We start from the raw sequence: 22,914 nt of genomic DNA, 5'->3' as shown, positions 1-22,914 counted from the left end.
CACTTTTCAACTGGTTGCAACCTCCCCTCGCTAGGTTGCGGCTGGTAGTTTCCCCGGCCAGGGCTAGGGGACCACCGTCCGCTAACGTCAGCAGTGCTGCGACGCATCGGCGGATAATAAAGTTGTGGCGATGGGGAGGAGCGGCGGCGGAAACCCGGGGATTCGGTTTCCCTGCTGACTGGAGGGTCGTCCGCGATTTGGACAGAGTCAGCGTCGAAGCGGCAGCGAGCAGAAGCAGGCGGAAAGGCCTGCCCCTCTTCGCGGTAGTGGCAGTACCGATATACATGGCCAGGTTGTTCGCGGTAAAAACACAGTGGTTGGCTGTCATAACTGCACCTCCTGTCAGTTCGGCGCAGTTGAGAGCGCCTGGAAGGCGCCCACTGAGGCCCCTGGAAGAACCGCGTCTCCTGACGGCTTGGTGAGCTCGGTGGGGCGTGGTCAGGAGGTGGGCGACGAAGGACCGCGGCATAGCTCTCGGGATGCGGCTCGTGGTAAGGTGCAGGAATGTCTGCCGTGTAGCTGACCGGTTGCGGAGCGTGGTATGGTTCTCCGCGTTGTCGACTGGACAAGACTCGTTGCATGGTGCAGACCGTGATAAGCCGTACCGAATTTCATTTCTCGCAGCTTCCATGAGGTCCGCTGACGACTGAGCCTTCGCAGCCGTAATTCGCTGAAACTCCTCAAGGACAATTTCTCTAAAGATGTCTCGAAGAGTGGTCTTATCTGTTGCAGTCAGCGCCGCCATAGTCGTCGCGGAACAGTTGACAGGTCTGTTGTACTGGCGGCACCGGTCTTGGAGGGCTCGCTCTATAGCCGTAGCGTCGTTAATGAACTCACTCACAGTTTTGGGTGGGTTGCGTACCAAGCCGCAAACACCTGTTCTTTAACACCGTGCATAGATGCACAGCTTTCGTGGCTCACTCATATCAGGGTAGGCACGCCGAAAGAGGCGTGCCATGTCTTCCGCAAACATAGCCACGCTCTCATTCGGCTACTGGATGCGCACTTCAAGCAGGCGTAGCGCATTGTCTCGTCGATCACTTCTCTCAAATGTGTCTACCAGCTGCCGGCGGAAGTCATTCCATGTGGATAAGCTGGCCTCGTGGTTTTCAAACCACGTTCTCGCATTGTCCTGAAGGGCGAAATAAACATTGGAAAGCTTCTGGTCTGCGCTCCATTGATTTATCTTGGCCACTCGCTCAAACTGGTCAAGCCAGTCCTCCACATCTTCAAACGCTTCCCCGCGAAAGCACTCTGGCACCTTGGTGTTCTGAAGAGTCACCGGCGTAGGGTTGGGATGTGCCATGACTTGGAAGACCTGATGAACTTGGGCGTTTGAAGAGTCGTTTGGCAGATGGCTGAACTCAGGGGCTAGGCCTAAAAGGCGGCGGCTAGCGCGATGCACCGGCGTGTCGATGTCTGGGATCCGCTGTGGACTGCCGGAAGGAGTCTTATGCATACCACAGCGCGCTCCACCAGTGTCACGTCTCGATAGAACCCCAAGGAGGGCTTGAAATAAGAAGGTTTTAATAGTCGACTGGAACGAGTCTTGCGATCAAGCTTCCTCTTTCTTCTTTCAGGCTCGCGCTTTTGTTCCCAGTCGTCATCTTTTGCGTCCTCTTCTATGCGGCAATATATTCTGTTAAAGCCTGGACCGAATCGCCATCCAGATTTTTGAGGATTTTGTTAGTTATTCCGTCCGGCCACACCGCCGAGGTCGTGCGGAGTTTCTCTATCGCAGCTATCACCTCCGTGGTGGCGATATCCGCGTCTATAGTGTCTCATTCTCCACCCCAATATATCGAGGGGGTGCCTTCCCATCTAGTGGCGTGTTGAGGTATTTACTTTTCAAGTCCTCTAGTAGTTCTTCGCTGATGTACTACCTGGTTCAAGGCCGTCCGAGCCGCGGACTTTGTCGGGTCTAGAAGGTGCCGCAACAGAAGCCACGATTTCGTATTTCCCAGTTGCCTATTTAGCCCGTCCCATATCTGCCCCCACTGTTGTCTGTTGAGTTCATTGGCGTGATCTTCAATCTCCCTTTCCAATTTGAAAATGCGGAGTCCGAGCTTCCTATTGTGCTTGGTCGACTTCCACCTGGCCAAAAGAGACGCGTGCACCCCCACATGTGCATGAGCCGTTTGTCTGCCGCGGGGTGTTCTTCGGTGGTGTCCACCTTCCCGGTGGCCTGCTCAGCGTCTTGCTTAAGATCGTTTATCCAGGCATCCAAATCGGAAATTGCACCGCCTGTCCGCGCTTCCCTCATTTTTCGGAATCTATCCCAGTCGGTTATTCTTGCTTGAGGCATTGTGCGTTTGTGCTGCACAGTGTAAAAGGTAACTGAGATCACATAGTGGTCGCTGCCCAATGGTACTCCCGTATTCAGCCATTCAGCCCACCAAATGTTCCTCGTCAATGTGAGGTCAGGGCTCTTGTCTTTACTAACGGTATTGCCTATACGGGTCGGTTGTTGTGTGTCATTCAAGATGGTTAGTCCTAGGTCTTGAATGATTTCCCATAATTTCGTTCCTTTAGGGTCGCCTGTCAGATATTCCCACGCTGGATGACGCGCGTTAAAGTCGCCAACAACGACAAGCTGCGCCTTACCCACATGCTTTGCCACTCACCTGAGGAGGTCCGGGACGCCCGCGCTTTTGTCCTTAGAAGAACTGTATACATTAAGTATGTATAAGTTTTGTTCCCCCTTTTTCTTCGTCCCGACGAAGATCAGACACCGAAAAATTACTTTCAGAATCACTCTGGCACCCAACCAGAATTTTCTTTAATATATTGCACGGAATACCATGACCCTTATCGCATCATCCACGAAATCTCCCCGGTCAATACCTTTGGCTGTGATGAAAAATGGAAATAGAAAGCCTACGATTTTTATCAGAGAAAAACCTCGGTTTATGGCGCCTATTGGTGAAATAGTTCGATGTTTAAAAACATTAAATGATCGATCATGATATTGCGACTCTTGCAGAAAGGAACATGTCTAGGCACAGGACGCATCGAGCCAATTGCTTATCGAAGGCGTCTAATCAAACATGTCGGTATGCAACTGCAAATTCATTGCAGAAAAAAAGAACTAAAGTAAATGATACCGAAGAGAACTCTGCTATCAATTTTCAAAGTAGCAAGCTATATAAGGCACCCCAAAAGAGCTGATTTAAACTTCAGAAGGAATGTTTTCTCTATCTGCTTTTAGTTCTTTATGTCATGTGAAACTAACCTTCAGCATACGTCGTAAAAAGGTGCTTCCACACTACAGAGCAAACTACCATCATGTTTAGTGTCTGCGGCTTAACTTACCTCTTGATATCGATGTCATCATTTTTTTCAGCGGCAGCCTTGAGATGCGAACATGTGATTCTTGCGCAGTCTTGAATCAATGCGTTCATCTGAAACAAATTCAACAATTACGCAAAGTATTGCACAGCCATTTCTTAAAGCGTTCAAACCACTGTTCTCCCACACTCATATTTTCCTTGTTAACTGAGAGTTTCCCATTGGAAATCGTACAAGCAGCTGTTGAAATTAAATAATAAGAAATAAATTTAGTAAGGAAAGGAAAAGTATTAAGTACAGCAAATTCAGATTGCGTGCGTTAGAGCTATTCTGAGATTAAAATGCCAGAACTGATGTACATATTTTTCTGTCTTCCTCGCAGAACAGGCTACTGAGAGAATATGGACGACAATCAACAGACACATTTTTGTTACTCCTATCGCATGCATGTGGAAGATGAAGACACTAAGACTCAACAAAGCCGCCAGTCATATACTGCCTCTATCTTGATGTCGCCAGAACCTCTTTAACCTGTAGCCGCAACCGAGCCACCTGTGGTTGTGCATTCATTGAAATTGCGACGTCGGTGCGCTTGAAAACCTCCATATTGTCGACATTTACAGGGCCCGCCACTACGCCACCCTCATAGCCGATGTGCCTCGGTACGTGAAACCTATAACCAAATCCAACATTTAAGAAACTCTTTGTGGTGGGCGTTGATATTGATGACGCAGATATATTTGGATGTGCTATCTCTTTGCTACCTAGAATGTTTCCTTGAGACCTCGACACATGATGCCTCAACCCTGGAGCCAAGGCACATGCAATGCATTTCCGGTATTATCTCATGGCTGGAAACATGACCAGTAGCATGACGAAGCTTCGTACGCTCACCTAATGTTCTGGTACTGAGGCTAGAACACTGTTTTAAGTGTACTTCATTTGGAGCATACCCTTTCCTTATTTGAACGGCAGAAGAGCGACAATCCCCAAAACGCCTGCAGCAAGTGAAACCTTGCCACCTGCGGAAGCCTTCCCCGCCCCTCTCCGCTTACCTCAACTCTGAGGTTGCAGCCACCTTCTAGAAGGCTAAGTTCAAAATGCCCCATACCTTGCGCAATTTCGCAGTTGAGAAAGCCGGGCTCGCAGCTGGACGAATTGACCGCCACCGATCCACGGCTGCCACCACCATCATGTTGTCGACGATAGGATTCGAGCTGCGCCGATGCTGCAGGGGGACGCAAGCAGCAAAAAACTGTCACGGCTGAATATAAATGATTACAACTTCTGCCAGCTATTGAGTTTTAAAGAGTTTCAGGGCAAATGGTTCTCTGGAATACAATACGATAGCGAGACAAAAACTCCACTTTTCTGCAAGGACTATTCATTAAGGATGTTCTTTTAGCACACATGCATCCCAAAAACATTCTTCGTCTTGCTTGATCCTATATAAGTTTGCTCCAAGTACTGGTCAAAAATATCTTTTGTAAGTAGTTAACCCTGCTAATATCTTTTTTTTTTTTGAACGTCAGTTGTTTTGCTCCTCTATAAATATGAAAATAGTCCCCTCGATAATAATCCAGTAGAGAATTCTGATATTTGTAGGGATATGCTCTGCCATAGAGCACAGGTTCCGTATTTTTAGAGGCTCATATTGAGGGCACAACGCTGGGTTTCACTTACCATTCTGTTGGGCAAAAGCTGAAAATCCTTCACCAGAACCAGCTTTATCAAATTAGGGTCGGCTACTACCAGGGTGGGCTTGCCTTGTTCGTAGACGCTGAAGAAAATTAATAAACAACGTTAACTATGTGTTATCGCTCCAAAACGATATTAACGATATTGTTTAAGAGTTCCAAAAATTGTATTCAAAGAAAACTCGTTTCAAGTTTATATTTGCCCTAGGGCTGTGTTGGTAGTTACGACGGGCACCAAGTAGGAGGCAGAGTGCTTTAGATAGTTCGCTAATTAACAAGATAGGTTATTTCATTTTTTGTTCTTCTTTCAATAGGTATGTTGAATTTTATAAAGAGCTCGTCCTCTTGTTAGTATACTCGAGAAAAGAAAATTAATTATTTTGTAGTTTGCATTACGAGGCGCACAAATGTCTGCCTGACTGTGACTTGAAAGGGTAAAACACATGCAGCGAGCGCCTTCCGCGCACATTGCTCCACCTCAGTGTTTTAAGAACACACTGCGAGCGAAATGATTGCACGCATTGGTTGTAAAATGCGGTGGCAATCAGGCCTCGGCAAAAGCCAAACTAACGACGAAATACTGGGTGGCTCTGAATTTTAGGCTGCGCTAGTACAGCGGCAAACGCACTATGTGAATTGATCTACGTCACACGCGCTCGCTTCTGTATGTAGTTGTGTGATGTGGAAAATCGGGTCCCATATGGGCGCATGTTAACGCGCGTTAGAATTTGTTAAGTCGTTTCTTTCACGTATATGCGATTTACATAATGAGCTGTATCTCTGCACATAAATCAAACCTGCTAAAGGAAATATCTGAAAATTAAATAAAATATTTTTTCACTATTGAGCTAGTTAAACCACTCTGCCGCTTACAAGGTGCCCGACGCAGCCCCTATATCACTAGGGCCAAAATCATCCTAAAGCATATTAGCTTTTGTTTAATATCGACGTTCCAAAAAAACTTCCTTTATTCGAATTGCAGGACTCCAGGATTGCCGTGCCTAAGTATACAGCGTTTCAGCTAAAGGGAAACCATAATTATTAAAAAATATATTTTCTCGGATATCGAGATGGCAGCGGCGAGGTTGGTATCTTTGACTTTGCCGAAGTCTCAAAGCATGTGATTTATGTTAATCACTATTCTGATGAGCTAATTCTGAACAGTTTAGTTTTTAATATTGCAGTTATGCGCATAATTAGAATGGGAGGTCGGTAGGCCGCTGCCAGCGATATACAATTCAGGTTTTTGAATCTGTAGCACTACAAAGTGCGACCACCGCGTACCCTTTTTCTAAAAAGGCGTATCTTTCACGGCCCGAAGTTACGAAAATGACTGTGGCAAGCATCTCGTGACTTTTTCTCCGCTTTCTTGGTGGAAAGGAATGGAGGAAAATGTCAGTGAAAAAAATAGGAAGAGATGCCGTAGTATAAAGCTACGGTTGAAATATTTTCATAGCTCTCCATTGTGGCAAATCTTTCCTTAATTCGTCTTTTTCTACCACCTTGCTCCAATTTTTACGGCAGGGTTAAGGTGCCCACTGAGAAATGTGACGGAAGCTGTGCCTTTCCTTCCTCGTAAACGCCCTGACCTAGCGCTGCAGTGGCTTGAGCGCTCGACGTTTGTCAAAGAATGCGGGATCAAATCTCAACCACGGTGGTCATTTTTAACACTTTTAGATGGAGGCGAAAATCAACGCACCCATGTGTTATTTTTTTTTATTTCATTTTATTTACATCACAGAGATGTGGGCTGTTGTGCCTGGCCAAAGCCGCCCAGAAATTCAGCCGGACGCCAAACTTCTTCGGCTAACGCCTCCTTCACAAAATACAGATACTTCTCTGCAAAGCATCCGTGCACTGTAGGCGAGCCGTGCCAAAGGGAGAGAAGCGACGTGTTTCAACATGAGCTGAGCGTCCAAACAGCACGGCGCCGTGGCCCTGGCGGTGGACCCCTTCTCGCCCCGCGGCATATTTGAAGCGAGAGCGCAGCAAGCTCTCCCATTGGCCCTGCGAAAGTGCTGCCGTCGGATTGGGCCATTTTGAGCGTCAACGGTTCTCGGCGACAGAGTCTCAAGTGCTTCCGTTCGAGACTCCGAGTGTGAGTTCGTCAATAGCGTCCATCGGGAGCAGTTCGCCACCTGACAGTGCGGACGCGGCGGAATCTTCCCGGCCGTCGCTGCGTGAGAACAGTCGCGTATGGCTATGTTAGCTTTCGGCCCCAGAGCCGATCTTGTTGTGTAAATACCTGTAAATAGTGTATAAAGCCTTTTCTTCATCTCAGCAACGCCGACTCGGATTCATCGCTACCGCCCAGGGAGCTGACAGCCCTCGTTCACGAAACGGGTGACGAGCGCTGCGTTACCAACTCCTTGGCACAACCCTGTTGACGGTGGGCTACTGTGTGATAACCCCACCGGCACAACAGGCAGGCTGAGGCAAAAAGCGCTGGAATGATACCTGAGCCCCCCTGTACATGGCCATACATCGAAGCCAACAACTTATCACTGCTAATTGTGATCAGAAACAAGAACAAGAAGACACAAAAAACATGCACGGTGTAAGATCACCCTTTTGTCAATTAAGATTTAATGAGTTATGAGAGGAACATTGATTTGATAAGACGAACACTACATTTTTCTACCGGAATGTTTCTCAAACAATAGGTATTTAAAAGTCGCGGCAAGGTATGACACAACATTTGGCACCCAAGTTGAGTTCTAGAACTTAGAACGTGCCAAAACTTTGCTGTCGAAGTGGGTAAGGGGCGAGCTTTGCCTCTAAATTTACTAGTTGCAAAACCGCATGCTGATTTTTTATTGAGAGACTTATACCTAACACGTAAACAGTAGTCATGTAAGTTATGTACCGGGACGATACTGAAACGTTGTAATAGTTCTTGAGTATGGGCATAAAAATTCACATTGGTAATACAACGAATCACCCTTTTCTGCAGAGGGAATATTTTACTAACATTTTTATGTGTAGAGTTCCCCCCCCCCCCCACCAAACAACATTAAGATACGAAAGAAAGAGTATGTTGTAAATCATAAATTTTGTGGAAACGGGAAAAAAACAGCGAAACCTGGCAACTATTCCGGCACGTTTGGAGAGTTGTGTTTCGATATACTCATAGAGGGCATCCCATGACATGGTAGCGTTAAAGCTAGCGCCAGTGCAATGTCAATGCACGTTAAAGACATCCAGCAGTATAAATTTTGGCAGCCCTCCATCCCGGCGTCTCTCACAGCCTGAGTTTTATATAGGCATGTTACACGCCATGAGCTAATCAAACAAACCAATCAACCAGCCTTTTCTGTAAACCAATTTAGACATATTTTTAAGATAAATTTCGAGAACAAGCAGCGGCACGAACGCTCCTGAGGTCGCCCACATGCGGGATTTGAGCAGGGGTATCGCGACAGCCTACACGAGCTTTGTTCTGCAAGCGATCAGTTAGTTGTTTGGGGCCTGCGGTGAAACAAAGCGTGCAGAGTAGCTGCCTGGGGGATACAGGCCGGTTGAGCTTCAAGATTCCATCGTCTCTCGAATTTGCAAAAGTAATGGCACGCTGCTCCGGGATGCAGCGAGCGCGCGTTTCGTAATGCCTTCCTTGAATCAAGTGGAACAGAGAATTCAAGGGAAGACTGTGATTACCTACATCGCAGTGCAAAGAAACAGGCTCTCTCTGCTCAGCCTTACGGTCTCCAGTACGGCGGGTGCCTTGCTCTTTGAGATTAGTCCTTGCAGCATGTTTTTTACAAATATCCATCCACGAGATCCGTAATGCGGAACTAGCAGTGCCAGCAGTCTACTGACGAAGTTACGACGTAAAAAGCCAGAGGTGCCAGCGCTTGTATCAACGCGCGGAGTCAAGATTGCCAATTCTAAAGGGGATAAAAACAAAACAAAAAAACATCGGATCCTTCTTTCTTATGCAAGCTTGCATCAGAAATCAGCAATTGCGGAATTTAAGCTGCATGAGAACTTCAATTGGGCCCTAATGCAAACTGATAAAGGCCCTGAAGTAAGAATGCAATATCGACAAATGAAACACATATCTGCCGGAACCCTGTTGGAAGCATGCACAACGCGCACTACTGGTCGGACGTCAGCTCTAATTGGCTAAAAAAGCAGTAACATCAAGTATATGGTCGCTGCGTATGTGGCGCAGCTTCTTTTGCAGCAAAATAGTAGGAGTGCACTTTTGTGAAGAACGACTGAACGAAAAATGTTGCAGAGAAAACATTTGAGAGTAACATGCGGACGATTTCCTTGTATTTCACTTAGCTTGGTAAAAGAGGTCTGGCTTGCTTATGACAGGGCATCAGTGCTTGTATCGCCACTTGCTTTGAGGTCCTAAATGGGAATTTTTCTCAGCTGTGAATTGAACGGAGTGACCGCATTCACTGGCCGCCAAGGTCTCCTGGTGTCGGCCACTTATAGATTTTGAACACCAGAGTCTTTCTTGGCTCATGTATGGCGTAGTCAATGTTGTCGGCCAAAACTTTGTGCGCGCAAACTTGAATCATCATTTGTATCTTATTTACATACATTGCAGTAGGTTATTAAGCAAGAGTTGACTAGTACTGTATGCATACTAGGGTACTGTAAGTACAGTAAATAATGTTAGTGATGGTAGCTAAAGATAATGATAGTTCTGGAGAACTACAGTGATGCTGGTAATTGCTAAAGATAGTGTAGTGATTCTTAATAAAAGTGATATCATAACGATAATGATGAAAATATTATGTGATAGCAGGAATAATAAAAATAGTAGTGATAGGGATGATGATATTTGGCGATAGCAGTTACAGTGACCTTGCTATTGATGTGATACCAAAAACGTTATGGGTTTGTTTCTCGAATGCTGTGGATTCCAGTACACCGATACATAAGCAAACACACAAGAAAATTGAAAACAAACACGGAAAGAGATCAAAAACAAAATGGGAAACAAGAAATGAAAACTGAAAAAACAGAAAAGCGGAAAATTAGAGCGAAGCAAAAAGGCAAATGCTTTAGCACATCCGCTCTTAAGCAGACTTGAGCGGAACCATGTGATATTTTCCCTTGGTGTTGTGTGAAGAATGAAATATATACGACTGAACCAGAAAGCCTTGAAGAACTAATCCCCAAGACCATCACTGGATGCGCTGAAATACTGCCGCAGATGCTAGTCAGGATGCTCAGTGCTATGCGACCCCAACTCATCATGTGCTTTGGTATGAAAGGACTATAGTTCGAAACATTTTACGTAGCACATATATGCTTTATCGTTGTGAGACCGAAGATGATGTATTTTATAAGCAAAGAAAAGTAAATAGCATCATAAACTCAGTTTGGAATGTTTATTCTTTGCAACTGTTTACACTGAAAAAAAAAAGCATTCCTTTTCACTGAACCTGCCAGTGTGCCTTTATTAAATACTTCACGTATAGATAAGCGTCAGCCCGTGGCATCAGTGATGATGCGGCGGTGTGAACGACAGCAGAGGCCTTCCTGGTTAGTCAAGAGCTCGGGCCGTCAGTGTACGTTGCTTTTTGTTTTTATTGTGAGAGCAATAGTACACTAGGTCTAACCGCTCGTCGCTGTGTGCCTGTCCGTGTCCGTGGTCCCTTATAAAAAATCAGCCTGCCATGGCGTTTAAATTCACGTTGCCCATATGTCACGGGCAGGAACTGCCAACTCGGGTCACTCCTTTCATACGGGAGGTTGGTATCAGAATCAGCCTGCCAGAACCACTTGCATTCTCGTTACCCCTACGACAAGCAGGCACATAGTGGAATAATGTAGCAGGCAAAAGAACTTTCCACCGTTGCTTTTGCAATTCAGCTAGGGTCAATCAGAGCTAAACCACAACTAATGTTTTTCTAGTATACTTCCCGAAATTCCGGCATGCTTTGGTGAGGCTGGTTGCTGCCCGAAGCACAGGCATGAAAACGGCAACTTATTTCGCTATAGTTCCTTACGGTCGGATAGAGATGAAAGTGTAGGGCAGCGGCGTGGAGCGCGACGAGTAGACCCTTCGGCGCAGAATCAGCTTCACAGCTCAATTGCGTTGTACTTCTGCATCTAAACTCAGTCATTTCGTTTGCGGCTTTTTTAGTCCTCGTGGGGGCTCTTTTGTCACTGCAAGAATAATGAAAGAAAAAATGCCGACAGCCCATGCAAATTTTGTTGCATTCTCAGAATGATTCTGAGGCAACATTCCTCGTGCATGCGATCCTAAATTGAATGCAGGGAAGCCGCGCTGTCACGTACTTATTACCTGCACCGCTTCACGAGGTACTGTTATTACAGTAAGGAACTCAAAAACAGCTGCCAGTTACTTTTAGCAGACACGCTGAGCCGCCAAGTGGGATGTGTTGAAAGAGCACCGGTGCTGTGAAGTACCAGCACTAGCACTAGCTACTAGTATTAGGAACGCCTGCCTTTATATGAGAAGCAGATAATCTAGGCAGGCATATCTAAACCGTCAATTTAAAATATTGGAACCAACATATATATATCCCGAAAGGATCATAAAAATTCCTTAAATATATTCCCCCTCTGAGCCGTACATAGTCACGAAAAGGATTTTATAAAGCGTTGATTGCACACTTTATTCACATCACGCGCATAGTAAACCTCCCCTCCCCCCTTCCCACTCCTTGCAATAGCGTAAGCTCCACGTGTTTTCCCAAACATGTTTCCGTCTTATCACTTCTAACGTTGTTCCTCTTTGAAGCTTTTTTTTCACAATTTTCGAAGATTAACAGATATGGTCTGCTCTGTTTTATTATGTTTTTGTCCTCTCCTTCTTCCGGAAAGCTCATCATAGCTATTCCCCTGCAGCTGTAATTCTTATCAGGTCTTTTTTGAAGGCCGGTCCCACTTCAAGTAATAAGCGCCAGCTTCGAACCTGCAGGTGCAACTACATCACCAACATCGCATTGTACGTTTTCGTGCTGCTTCAGCGTTATATTTTATTGGCAGCTCACGTCATCACTGGGTGCGACCTGATACCGGTTAGCACCTTCGGCAACGCACTCGCTCACCAGAACAGGAATTGGCCACCCTGGTGCAGTAATTGGCCATAACTTCCTATGATTAGCCCTAAAAACCCCGGCCCTCAGTCACCAACGGTGGTCAGACCTGTGGCACAGCGGGGGGTGCTAAGAATCTCTGGCTCTGCTGGACAGGCCGCCATTGTGCCGCGAAACCTTCAAAACTGCATTTGTTGTGTTTTTTAACAGCCGCCGGCATGCGGCCTTATCACTGTGATTCTGGCACGCGTATCAATTCTGTATCCCGTGTTTGTTCATGCTCGTTGTCGCGATATGACGAGTTATCATTTTATTTGTCGCGAAAGATGCGCCGAGATGTCTCGAAGATTCCGATCACTTGTGCATGTTTCCACAACGTTCCAGGGTGTACTGGTAGCAGTTTGCGACGTTATCTAGATTGTTCTGAGCCGCCTTTAAATTGAGCGTTGACGAGTGGGACGGGCATTCTTTGTTTTACGATCGACGAGCACGTTTGTTGCTATCGCCGCCGCCCAGTTGCTTACTTCTTTTGCGGGCGCAAGTCAGCCCTATAAAGAGTTTCTTCAGTGTAATCATCGATCCTTCATTTGTGTCGTCGACCTTTTCACCACTACGTGACAATTGGAAACTGACCCTGGCAACGTGTAACGCTAGAATACTAGTTAGTGAAGCTAGGTTAGCAGTGGTGTTAGAGGAACTAGAATGTTTTAAATGGGATGTCATAGGACTTAGTTAAGCCAAATGATTCATATACTGCACTGAAGCGCGGGTATGTACTGTGTTATCGAGGTTTACCGGAGAAGCGAGAACTAATGCTACTTTTCCTTATCAATAATTATATAGCTGGCAATATAAATTAATTCTATAGCACCAATGAGATGGTGGCAGGCCTCCTAAATAAGCTTAATAAGCGGTATAAACTGAAGGTTTTACAGGCCCGCACCTACATGAATTGGCAATGCTGAAACGAAAGATGCAGTATACTGTACTAATGGGCGACTTCAATGCAAAGGTAGGGAAAAAGCAGGCTGGAAATCAGGCTGTGGGTGATTATGACATTTGTTTTAGGGATAGCAGGGGGGAGTTACTAGTTGAGTTTGCAGAGCCAAATAACTTACGAATCATGAATACATTCTTCAGCAAACGGAAGAACCGGAAGTGGACATGGTAAAACCGTAACGGGGGGGACTAAAAATTATATTGACTTCATAATGTGTTCTAAACCCGCCGTTGTGTAGGACGTAGAAGTAATCGGGAAGGTGCCATGCAGTGACCACAGGATGGTGAGGTCCCGAATTAGCTAAATCTGAAGGAACGCAACATGCAACAGATTAGTAAGAAAGAAAGCCATCAACGAATTAGCGGTGAGGGGGAGGGCAGAGGAATTCAGGATCTCGCTACAGAATCGATATTCAGCTCTAACCGAGGATGGCGACATTACCCTCGAAGCAATGAACAATAATTTCAGAGATATTACTGAGTGTGCGGTGGACGTAGGCGGTAGGATAGTTAGAGAGGATACCGGTAAGCTATCTAAGGAGACGAAAGATTTGATTAAGAAACGCGAGAGTACGAAAACTTCAAATCCAACAGACCAGATCGAATTGGCCGACATATCAAAGCTAATCAATAAGCTCAAAGTGGCCGATATAAGGAAGTATAACATGCAGAAACTTGAGCATGCTGTAAAAAATGGGGGAAGCCTTAAAGCGATGAAGAAAAAATTGGGCATAGGCAAAAATCAGATGTCTGCGAGGGACAAAGCGGACAATGTCATCACGAATATGGACTCGATAGTCAAAGTAGCCGAGAAGTTCTATACTGATCTCTACAGCAGCCAACGAAGTCGCGACAATAATGAGATTGACGGTAGGGAGACGCAGCCAGACGTTCCGCCAGTTACGAAGGACGAAGTTAAGAAAGCATTAGAAACTATGAAATGGAGAAAAGCAGCTGGAGGGGATCAGGTAACTATAGAATTGTTGAAGGATGGGGGGATATCGTGCCAGAAAAGCTAGCCCCCCTATGTACGCAATGTCTGGTGTCATCGACGATACCGGAACCATTGAAGAACGTAAATATTATCTTAACTCATAAGAAAGGGGACGCTAAGGACTTGAAAAATTACAGACCAATTATCTTACTGCCTGTTACGTATAAAGTATTTACCAAAGTAATCGCTAATAGAATCAGGGCAACATTAGACTGTAACCAACCAAAACATCAAGCATTTTTTCGGAAAGACTACTCTACTATCGATCATATCCGTACCATCAACCAGGTGATAAAAATGTTTTAATATAACCAGCCCTTATGCATATCATTCATTGATTACGAAAAAGTATTTGACTCAGTAAAAACCTCGACAGTCATACAGACATTACGAAATCAGGGTGTAGACGAGCCGTACGTGAAAGTGCTGGAACATATATAGAGAGGGTGCACAGCAACCATAGTTCTGCATAAAGAATGTAACAAAATTCTAATAAAGAAAGGTTTTAGGCAAGTGCACACGATCTCTCCAGTACTATTCACAGCTTGCTTAGAAGAAATATTCAGACTTGTAATAGGACCAGTTGTGGATAAGAGTAGATGGAGATTACCTCAGTAATCTGCGATCTGCTTATGACATTGACTTGCTAAGTAACTCAGGGGATAAATTGCAACTTGAAAATCAATGTGCAGAAGACTAAGGTAATTTTCAATGGCCTAGGGAAGGAGCAGCAGTTTACGTTAGGTAGCGAAGTACTGGAAGTAGATGGCGAATATATCTGCTTAGGATAGATAGTAACCGCAGATCCGGACCATGAAAGGGAAATACCCAGGATAATAAGACTGGAGGGAGCGCATTTGACAAGCACTCCCCGATTATGACTTAGCAGCTTACCGGTATCGCTCACGAGGAAAGTATACAACAGTTACATCTTACCTGTACTTGCCTAAGGGGCTGAAACGTGGAAGCTGACAAAGACGATTCTACTTAAGTTGAGGACAACACAGTGTGCTAAGGAAAGCAAAATGGTAGGGATAACGTTAGGAGATAGGAAACGTGCAGAGTGGGTCAGACAAATAACTCAAGTTATTGACATTCCAGTGGAAATCAAGAAGACGAAATGGGCGTGGGTAGGAAATTTAGTGCGAAGCAAAGATAACTGGTGGTCGCTTAGGGCAACAAACTGGATTCCAAGGGAAGGAACGCGCAGCAGGGGGCGGCAGAGAATTAGGTGGGCCGATGAGGTTAAGAAGTTTGCAAGGGGCAAGTGATGCAGCTCGCACAGGACCGGGTTAATTGGATGAATATGAGAGAGGCCTTCGCCCTGCAGTGGGTATAGTCAGGCTCAGGATGATGATGATGATGTGGTCACTGGTTTCAGACTCAGAAATTCATAGTGAGGAAAAATTCTTTCCCTCTTTTCAATGCTTCTACTCTCCCCCCCCCCCTTGGATTTTCGTCTTCAGAAGCAAAAGCTTATTTATACCCGCTTTGTGATGATCGCGCTGCATAGAAGAAAAGCTTTCTTATCGAAGCGTTGGCTTGGCTTGCAAACATAGACTCTAGCTCTACCCTTGTTCAGTGCTGTTTCATACTGTGTTGCCGTCTTCCTTCTTTCTGTCATTCTACCCTGATCAACAGCTAAGGAGCGGATGGTTCGCTTTAGAACCATGGAAAACGTTGCCATTTACAGTCATGCTCATCTCCTCTAAAGCCAGGAGTGCAATATATAAGGTTCAGAACTACGTCAAAGGAAACATCCTAGCTAATGTCAGCTTCTTGAAGATATTTTGGTTAACCTGTGCTGAACGGTGCTGCATATACAGTATTCTGTAACTTTATCGTACCCAATTTTGAAAACGTCTCTCGCCTTAAACGGAGGCTCATTTGCGCTGTAAGTGTGCAGAAAGCTTGTGAGTTGTCGTCCCCTTCTGTACGAGGCAAGTTTTATCATCGTGCTTACTTAGTTTGGCGGCGCATTATGCAAGACCAGAACCGTCTGCGACGAGATTGAGGAGCAAAAAACGCCAGCGCAGTTTCTGCAAAAGGAAGCTGTGGCGTCTTCTGGCGTTGCTGGAGGAAAACGCTGTGGTTCAAAAGCTCCTAGGTAAGCATGGCACGTTCTTGAAAGGGTGCTAGATGGCGCCAGCACTACCCTTCGGCTGAAAATTTGCGTTTGCGTCTTTTGCTTCTCAGTCTCGTTGCAGACGGTTCTGGTTTCTGTACATGCACGATGGTCAAACGTACCTTGTAAGAAATGGGACAACAACTCGCAAGCTTTCTGCGCAGTCTCACGCCAATGAGCCTTCGGTTGAGGTGGGAGAATTTTTCAATACGGGTACGATAAAGTTGCAGAACACTACCTAAGCAAACATCAGAGCATGATATTGTTACCGGGAAACGCGGGACCAAAGTGATGTGCTCACTGACAAAGACGACGACCGAGGAACGCGGGCACGACGAAACTTTGAGAAAGAGGACGACGCTGACAGAGCGAATACTGCACGGCTACTGAAGTCTTAGCGTCGAGTTCAGCCCATCGCAGTGCCGTTACATTAAGTACATCCCCGTAACATCTTTGTGGAGGTGCGGCTTCGACACAATCTGACGCTGGGTCTCCGCAGTGGCCATCACCTCGGAACCGTCACGATGACAACTGAGGCAGCTCCATCTACTTCCGCAACTCCAACTGTCGTCGTAGCCCACCCCCGTGACCCTGGCCCATTCTGCGGTACAGATGAGGTCGATGTCGAGGACTGGCTTTCGCTTTATGAGCGTGTTAGCCAGCCCAACAGGTGGGACGCCACGCTGATGCTGGCCAATGTCATCTTCTACCTTACTGGCACGGCACGCGTGTGGTTGGAAACACATGAAGCAGATATACCCTCCTGGGATGTTTGCAAACAAAAACTCCGTGACCTGTTCGGAAAACCGGTTGGCCGTCAACTCGTCGCCAAGAGGGACCTCGCCACACGTGCCCAGACATCTACCGAGCCTTATATTACGTATATACAAGATGTTCTGGCCCTCTGCTGAAAAGCGGATAAAGACATGAAAGAACCAGATAAGGTGGGGCACATCCTCAAAGGCATAGCCGACGATGCCTTCAATCTTTTACTCTGTCGGGACTGTTCTACGGTTGACTCCGTTATGCAGGTTTGTCGACATTTCGAGCAGGCCAAACACAACGCATTGCACATCGCTTCAATCGGCTCCCCAACACTGCCCCTAGCTCCACGTGCGAGGATCTGCCGACCCTAAGGCAACCTTCCAACGCTAAAAATGTGACCCGCATCGTGCGTCGTGAACTGGAACCGCTCGCTCCTGCTGCATCCAACCCGCCCTCCTCGGACAGCAACCTAGCGACGATATCCCTCATTCAAGCCATTGTTCGTCAAGAGGTTGCCAACTTGGGCATCCCCTATAGCCACACCGTGGAACACCACAGTTCGAGCCCCGTCCCTCCCATGGTCGCCACCGCTAAGTGCCGCAACACCTACACGCAACACTACCGATACCGCAATCCTGATGAGTGGCGCACCCTTGACGACAGGCGGATTTGTTTCACGTGCTCACGTATTGGCCACATCACTCGCCACTTCCGCAGCCACTGGACATCACCACCTCGACGTTTTCCTTACGTTGACCGCTACTCCGATTACGGTCACCGCCGTTTTACGCCTCGTTATGAGCCTCCCCGCACCGATACCACTCCGCCTCCTCCTGTGTCCAGTCGCTCTCCTTCCCCGCCAGCCCGCCGTTCCCGTTCACCTCTTCCTAGCCGCAGTTCCTTGCCGTCCTCTGCCGGCCGCTTCATGGGAAACTAGCCAATGCAGCTCCCGGAGGTGACGCTGCATTGATACCCCGGCCTGGAAATCCTCTATTGCCCATTTCTTTGCCCTGTAACCTCCTCTCCCTGTTCGTAGATGGTGATCCCGTCTCTGCCCTCATTAACACTGGTGCCCAAGTCTCGATCATGAGCTCATCGTTTTGCCGCCGCCTTAAGAAAGTACAGACCCCCGCCGCATCGCCCACCGTTCGTGTTGCCGATGGCAGTACTGCTGCCGCCACTGGGCTGTGCACTGCCCGAGTCACCCTTGCCGGTCATCACATCCCTGTTTTGTTCACCGTCCTCAACCAGTGCCCTCACAATGTGATCCTCAGCCTTGACATTTTAACGGCCCACTCTGCCCTTATCGACTGCTACAGCGGCCTTCTTCGTTTTGACCTACCTGTCTGCTCAGAACATCCTCCATCTACACCCCGCCTTCGCTCCACCGAGTTCGCTCGCCCGCCCCTGACTCTGCTGTTTACCTACCTTTGTCACCTTCCCGCCTGTGCCTGACGGTTACTATGTTGCTTGCCCTATCACCGAGGTCTTTCTTGACCGCAACGTCGTTCTTCCTCATCTCATTGTACACGTTACACAGAATAACACCTACCTTCCTATCTTGAACTTCAGTCTGTCACCCCCAGTTCTCCCCGAAGGAATATCCCTTGCTACCTTGTCCCCTCTCACAGACTGCACCATTTGTGCCCTCACTCCTGGCCCACATTCAAGCGTCCTTCCAACACCCGTACACCCCACCACAATTGCCGACCCTATTTCCGCAATGATTGCCTCTGACCTCAGCCCCGAACACGCTCAGGACCTGCACAACCTTTTGTCGTCCTTCTCCGACATTTTTGACTTTGCTGCCGTTTCTCTGGGCCAAGCATCAGTTGTGACTCACCGCATTGACACCGGCGATGCAAAACCTGTACATCGGAGGCCTTGCCGAGGAGGGTAGTGTTACCGGGAAACGCGGGACCAAAGTGATGTGCTCACTGACAAAGACGACGACCGAGGAACGCGGGCACGACGAAGCGTTGAGAAAGAGGACGACGCTGACAGAGCGAATACTGCACGGCTACTGAAGTCTTAGCGTCGAGTTCAGCCCTTCGCAGTGCCGTTACATTAAGTACATCCCCGTAACAATATTTTGGCCCGTGTGACGATAGGGTACAGGTAGAACAGGTATTTAAACACTGCTGAAGTCTACACCAAGAATTAATTCTGTCTGACCATCATTGCTTCACGTCACATGCGTATGATATGATGCTAGTGTCTTTTTCCACTAGCCGAGCAATCTAATGACGCCACAATTGCAACGTACTAGCAAGAGGTTGGCTATTTTTATTTTCCAACGAAAGCTGGTATAGCTTTACTTTTATGGTCGAAGTATATCACGCGTATATCAGAAGAAAAGAAAGTTGGAAGAGCTGGTGTCTAGAATATACCAAGTCACCTATGTAAATGTATATGGGAAGTATTCAGTACGAAAAGCTCACTGACAAAATACTGGGAACAGGTTTGAATTAAAAAAAAAAAGCAGGCCATTCGGGCCACTCATCAGCCGCGCAAGTTTGTGATCAACCGGAGAGGAACACGAGAGGGGGATAGCGAAAAAGAGCGACCAGTACGCAAACGCATCTCCAATATTGCGAGTGGGGAAATCATTGGGGAGTTTCCAATTACCTTTGGCCCTCCCTATACAGCGCATTGTATAGATCGGAAAGCTGATATTTAACTATCGTTTAGGTATCACTTGTGTATAACGGTTAGCAAAAGTGCGGCATTTGTTCCGTGATGGCTCATGTTTCATGAGGCGCAACGCTCGCATTTGTTGAGTAGTCAGTCTGGAAAATGCGCTGAGAAGCCATCGGGACTGCTTTCGAATGGAAAACGCGGGCAGAACAATGCGCAGCGTAAATCTGAACTCGCGAAGACGCAAGCGGTATTCGCGTCTTTATTCGGATATGTACTCTAGATATTGACAGCATAAGTTGAATATTTACAATTGCTTTAGGCTGTATGTTGCGCGATCTAGATGAGCCGGGTATAATGTATGTGCCTCGTTCTGGAACTACGGTGGAGCAATTACTGGACAAAATTCCGGAGGATAATCCCACCGATAGCTGAAAACAACTTGAACCTCCGACCAAATATTTCAAAGAAGACACTTGGTAGCGTGTGCGTCGCCAGCAAAGCGATTTGCATTATTGCAGCAATCGAAGCAATAAGCACAGAGCGACGACAACTTGTGCTGTACTTTACGCATAGCTTGTTCAGTGGGCAAGCAGGAGAAAATAAGTGAAAATTTTAATGGCCCAGTAGAGTTGAAACACAAGGTCTGTGCATAGATAATGATTACTAAATAAGCCTCACCCGAATAACCGTCCAAATTTCTTATATCTTTCCTGGTCGCTGAGGCATACAGGCTGAAAAAGAAAGATGTGGTTTGTTTAGAATTCAAAATACAGTGAAACTTCACTTGAACGAACTTCAAGCGACCTTAGGATAATATTTGTTGAAGTGAAAGTTCACTGAACTGAAATAAATGCGTGGAAGCTTATTTCCATTAGCTCCAAGAAACATCCGGTGTTTGAATCATATCTCAACTTAACTTCAATTACTCCCTGCACTCATTTCAAAGCAAATAATGCAGTAAGCTTTAAAAGAGTTAAATGTTGAACTAGTTCCAGTTCTGACATCACAAGTATAGTATTTCGCGCAAAACGCTGGGACGACAGAAAAACGGAACGAACAGCGCCCATGTTCGTCCTGTCTTTCTATCGTCCTGCCGCTCTGCGGTAAATATTATACTCATAATGCAGTAACATTTGCAGCACTTTTGAACTTAGGACTGCAGTGGTTTGCTGGGCAGCAGAGGCTTTTATTTCCTCCAAGCAGATCATTCCTTCAGCAGATCGCGATTAACCAGCATGCACACGTACGCCATTCTTGGAGATAAGCGCCTTTGTAGGGCTGAAGCTGTGGCTATGAGTGGCTATGACCGTGGATCTGATTAAGTATGCAAGGCTATCAAGCGATTCCGTTGGATACAAGCTTATTTTGATAGCCAGTCAAGCTTAGAGCTAAATGACGCCCATTTTTCGTCACGCGCTAATAAAATGTGTTTCTCAACGTACAAATTATCACCATAACGTGCACGTTGTTATGGTTGAAATGCTCAGTATGACGTGGGAGACACAGGATGGTGCTATAGAAAATGTTTGTTGAGCTGAAATGATCAGCAATTGAATTTTGTTAAAATGAAGTGCGTTCATAGCGTTCAATGAAGCTTCGACGGGGGAATATAATGAAGTTCGAAAAACTGAATACTTCGCTTAAACGGCGTTTGGTCAAGTGGTATTTTTACTGTACCCTTATTACGCTAGCTCCTTATTGACAGTTATAATGCAGTTATCCATAACTACACATTTTCTAAGGCGGATATATATATATATATATATATATATATATATATATATATATATATATATATATATATATATATATATATATATATATATATATATATATATCCGCCTTAGAAAATGCTCGAAAAGCTCCTTATTGACAGTTATAATGCAGTTATCCATAACTACACATTTTCTAAGGCGGATATATATATATATATATATATATATATATATATATATATATATATATATATATATATATATATATATATATCCGCCTTATATATATATATATATATATATATCCGCCTTAGAAAATGTGTAGTTATGGATAACTGCATTATAACTGTCAATAAGGAGCTAGCGTAATAAGGGTACAGTAAAATATATATATTGTAATAGGGCGTTTATTGACGCTCAGATGGAGAGCTGTGAGGACAGGACCTTGCAACGGCGAGCCCAGCGTACTTCTTCTTCGTCGCACAACGCACAGGTGCATGTCGATGGCGATGACTATCACAGTACATTTTCCCCCCGGGTAAAAAAAAGGAGCCATCCTGGCGACTTATGGCGCGGAAAGCACAGCGGGGTCATAGAATGGCTTCAATCGGTTCACGTGAACTGTTTCACGACCACGGCGACGCAAGTCCGCAGAGGGCGTGACGGGCTCAACTACGTAGTTGACTGCAGATGTTTGCTGGAGGACCCTACATGGCCCGTGGTAGCGAGCAAGAAACTTCTTTGAAAGGCCAGGGGTTGTGGAGGGCACCCAGAGCCACACCAGTGTGTCCGGGAGATATGGCGAAGCTTCGCCGGTATCACGGAGGTATTTTTGTTGCCACTGATTTTCTGTTGTGAGAGAGCGGGCGAGCTGACGGCATTCTTCTGCGTACGTGACGGCATCGGATAGCGGGGAAGATTCGGAAACGTCAGGGCGGTAGGGAAAAAGTGTGTCCATAGTACAGGGTGGCTCGCGCCCGTAAAGGAGAAAGAATGGAGAGAATCCAGTAGTGGCCTGTGTCGCGGTGTTAAATGCGTAAGTAACAAACGGTAGAACTTGGTCCCAATTGGAATGGTCGGTGTTCACGTACATAGCCAGCATGTCACCGAGAGTGCGGTTAAAACGTTCTGTCAGTCCATTCGTCTGAGGGTGGTACGAGGTAGCGGTGCGGTGTATGATGCGGCATTCTTTCAGGAGAGCCTCAAGAGCGTCTGATAAGAAAACGCGTCCGCGGTCACTGAGCAGTTCGCGAGGGGCACCATGGCGAAGAACCAGGTTTTTCAGAATAAAGGCAGCCACGTCGCGTGCGGAAGCAGAGGGCAATGATGATGTCTCAGTGTAGCGGGTTAGATGATCCACTGCCACGATAATCCAGCGGTTGCCAGCTGAAGTTGTAGGAAGGGGACCGTATAGATCTATGCCGACACGATCAAACGGACGGGCAGGACAGGGCAACGGCTGCAACGAAGCAGAGGACTTGAGAGGAGTTTTTCGGCGTTGGGAAGACTGGCATGAGCGGACAAAATGGCGGACAAAGCGGTACATTCCACGCCAGAAGAAGCGTAGACGCAAGCGCGTGTAGGTTTTCAACACTCCGCCGTGGGCGCACTGGGGATCAGTATGGAAAGCAGCACAAATTTCGGCGCGGAGATGACGGGGGATGAC

The 22,914-nt window shown here is 46.5% G+C and overlaps 1 protein-coding gene across 1 annotated transcript in view; it reads right to left on the bottom strand.

Annotated features, from left to right (window-relative positions):
• The window catches only part of LOC146187306 (cytochrome P450 3A24-like), an 89,674-nt gene that overhangs the window by 48,943 nt on the left and 17,817 nt on the right, over positions 1 to 22,914 (bottom strand). Inside the window, exons 3-6 of the mRNA XM_084607633.1 lie at positions 20,212 to 20,264; positions 4,972 to 5,068; positions 4,400 to 4,516; positions 3,313 to 3,401 (exon numbers count right to left, since the gene is read on the bottom strand). Coding sequence (XP_084463759.1) covers positions 3,313 to 3,401; positions 4,400 to 4,516; positions 4,972 to 5,068; positions 20,212 to 20,264 — 356 coding nt within the window. The remainder of the gene's footprint in view (positions 1 to 3,312; positions 3,402 to 4,399; positions 4,517 to 4,971; positions 5,069 to 20,211; positions 20,265 to 22,914) is intronic.

This window comes from Amblyomma maculatum, chromosome 6 (genome assembly GCF_055883805.1).
Source record: "Amblyomma maculatum isolate TAMU_Amacu chromosome 6, ASM5588380v1, whole genome shotgun sequence".
NCBI lineage: Eukaryota > Metazoa > Arthropoda > Arachnida > Ixodida > Ixodidae > Amblyomma > Amblyomma maculatum.
Note: the sequence above shows the minus strand (reverse complement) of the source record. Positions and strands in the feature narration are given on the sequence as shown.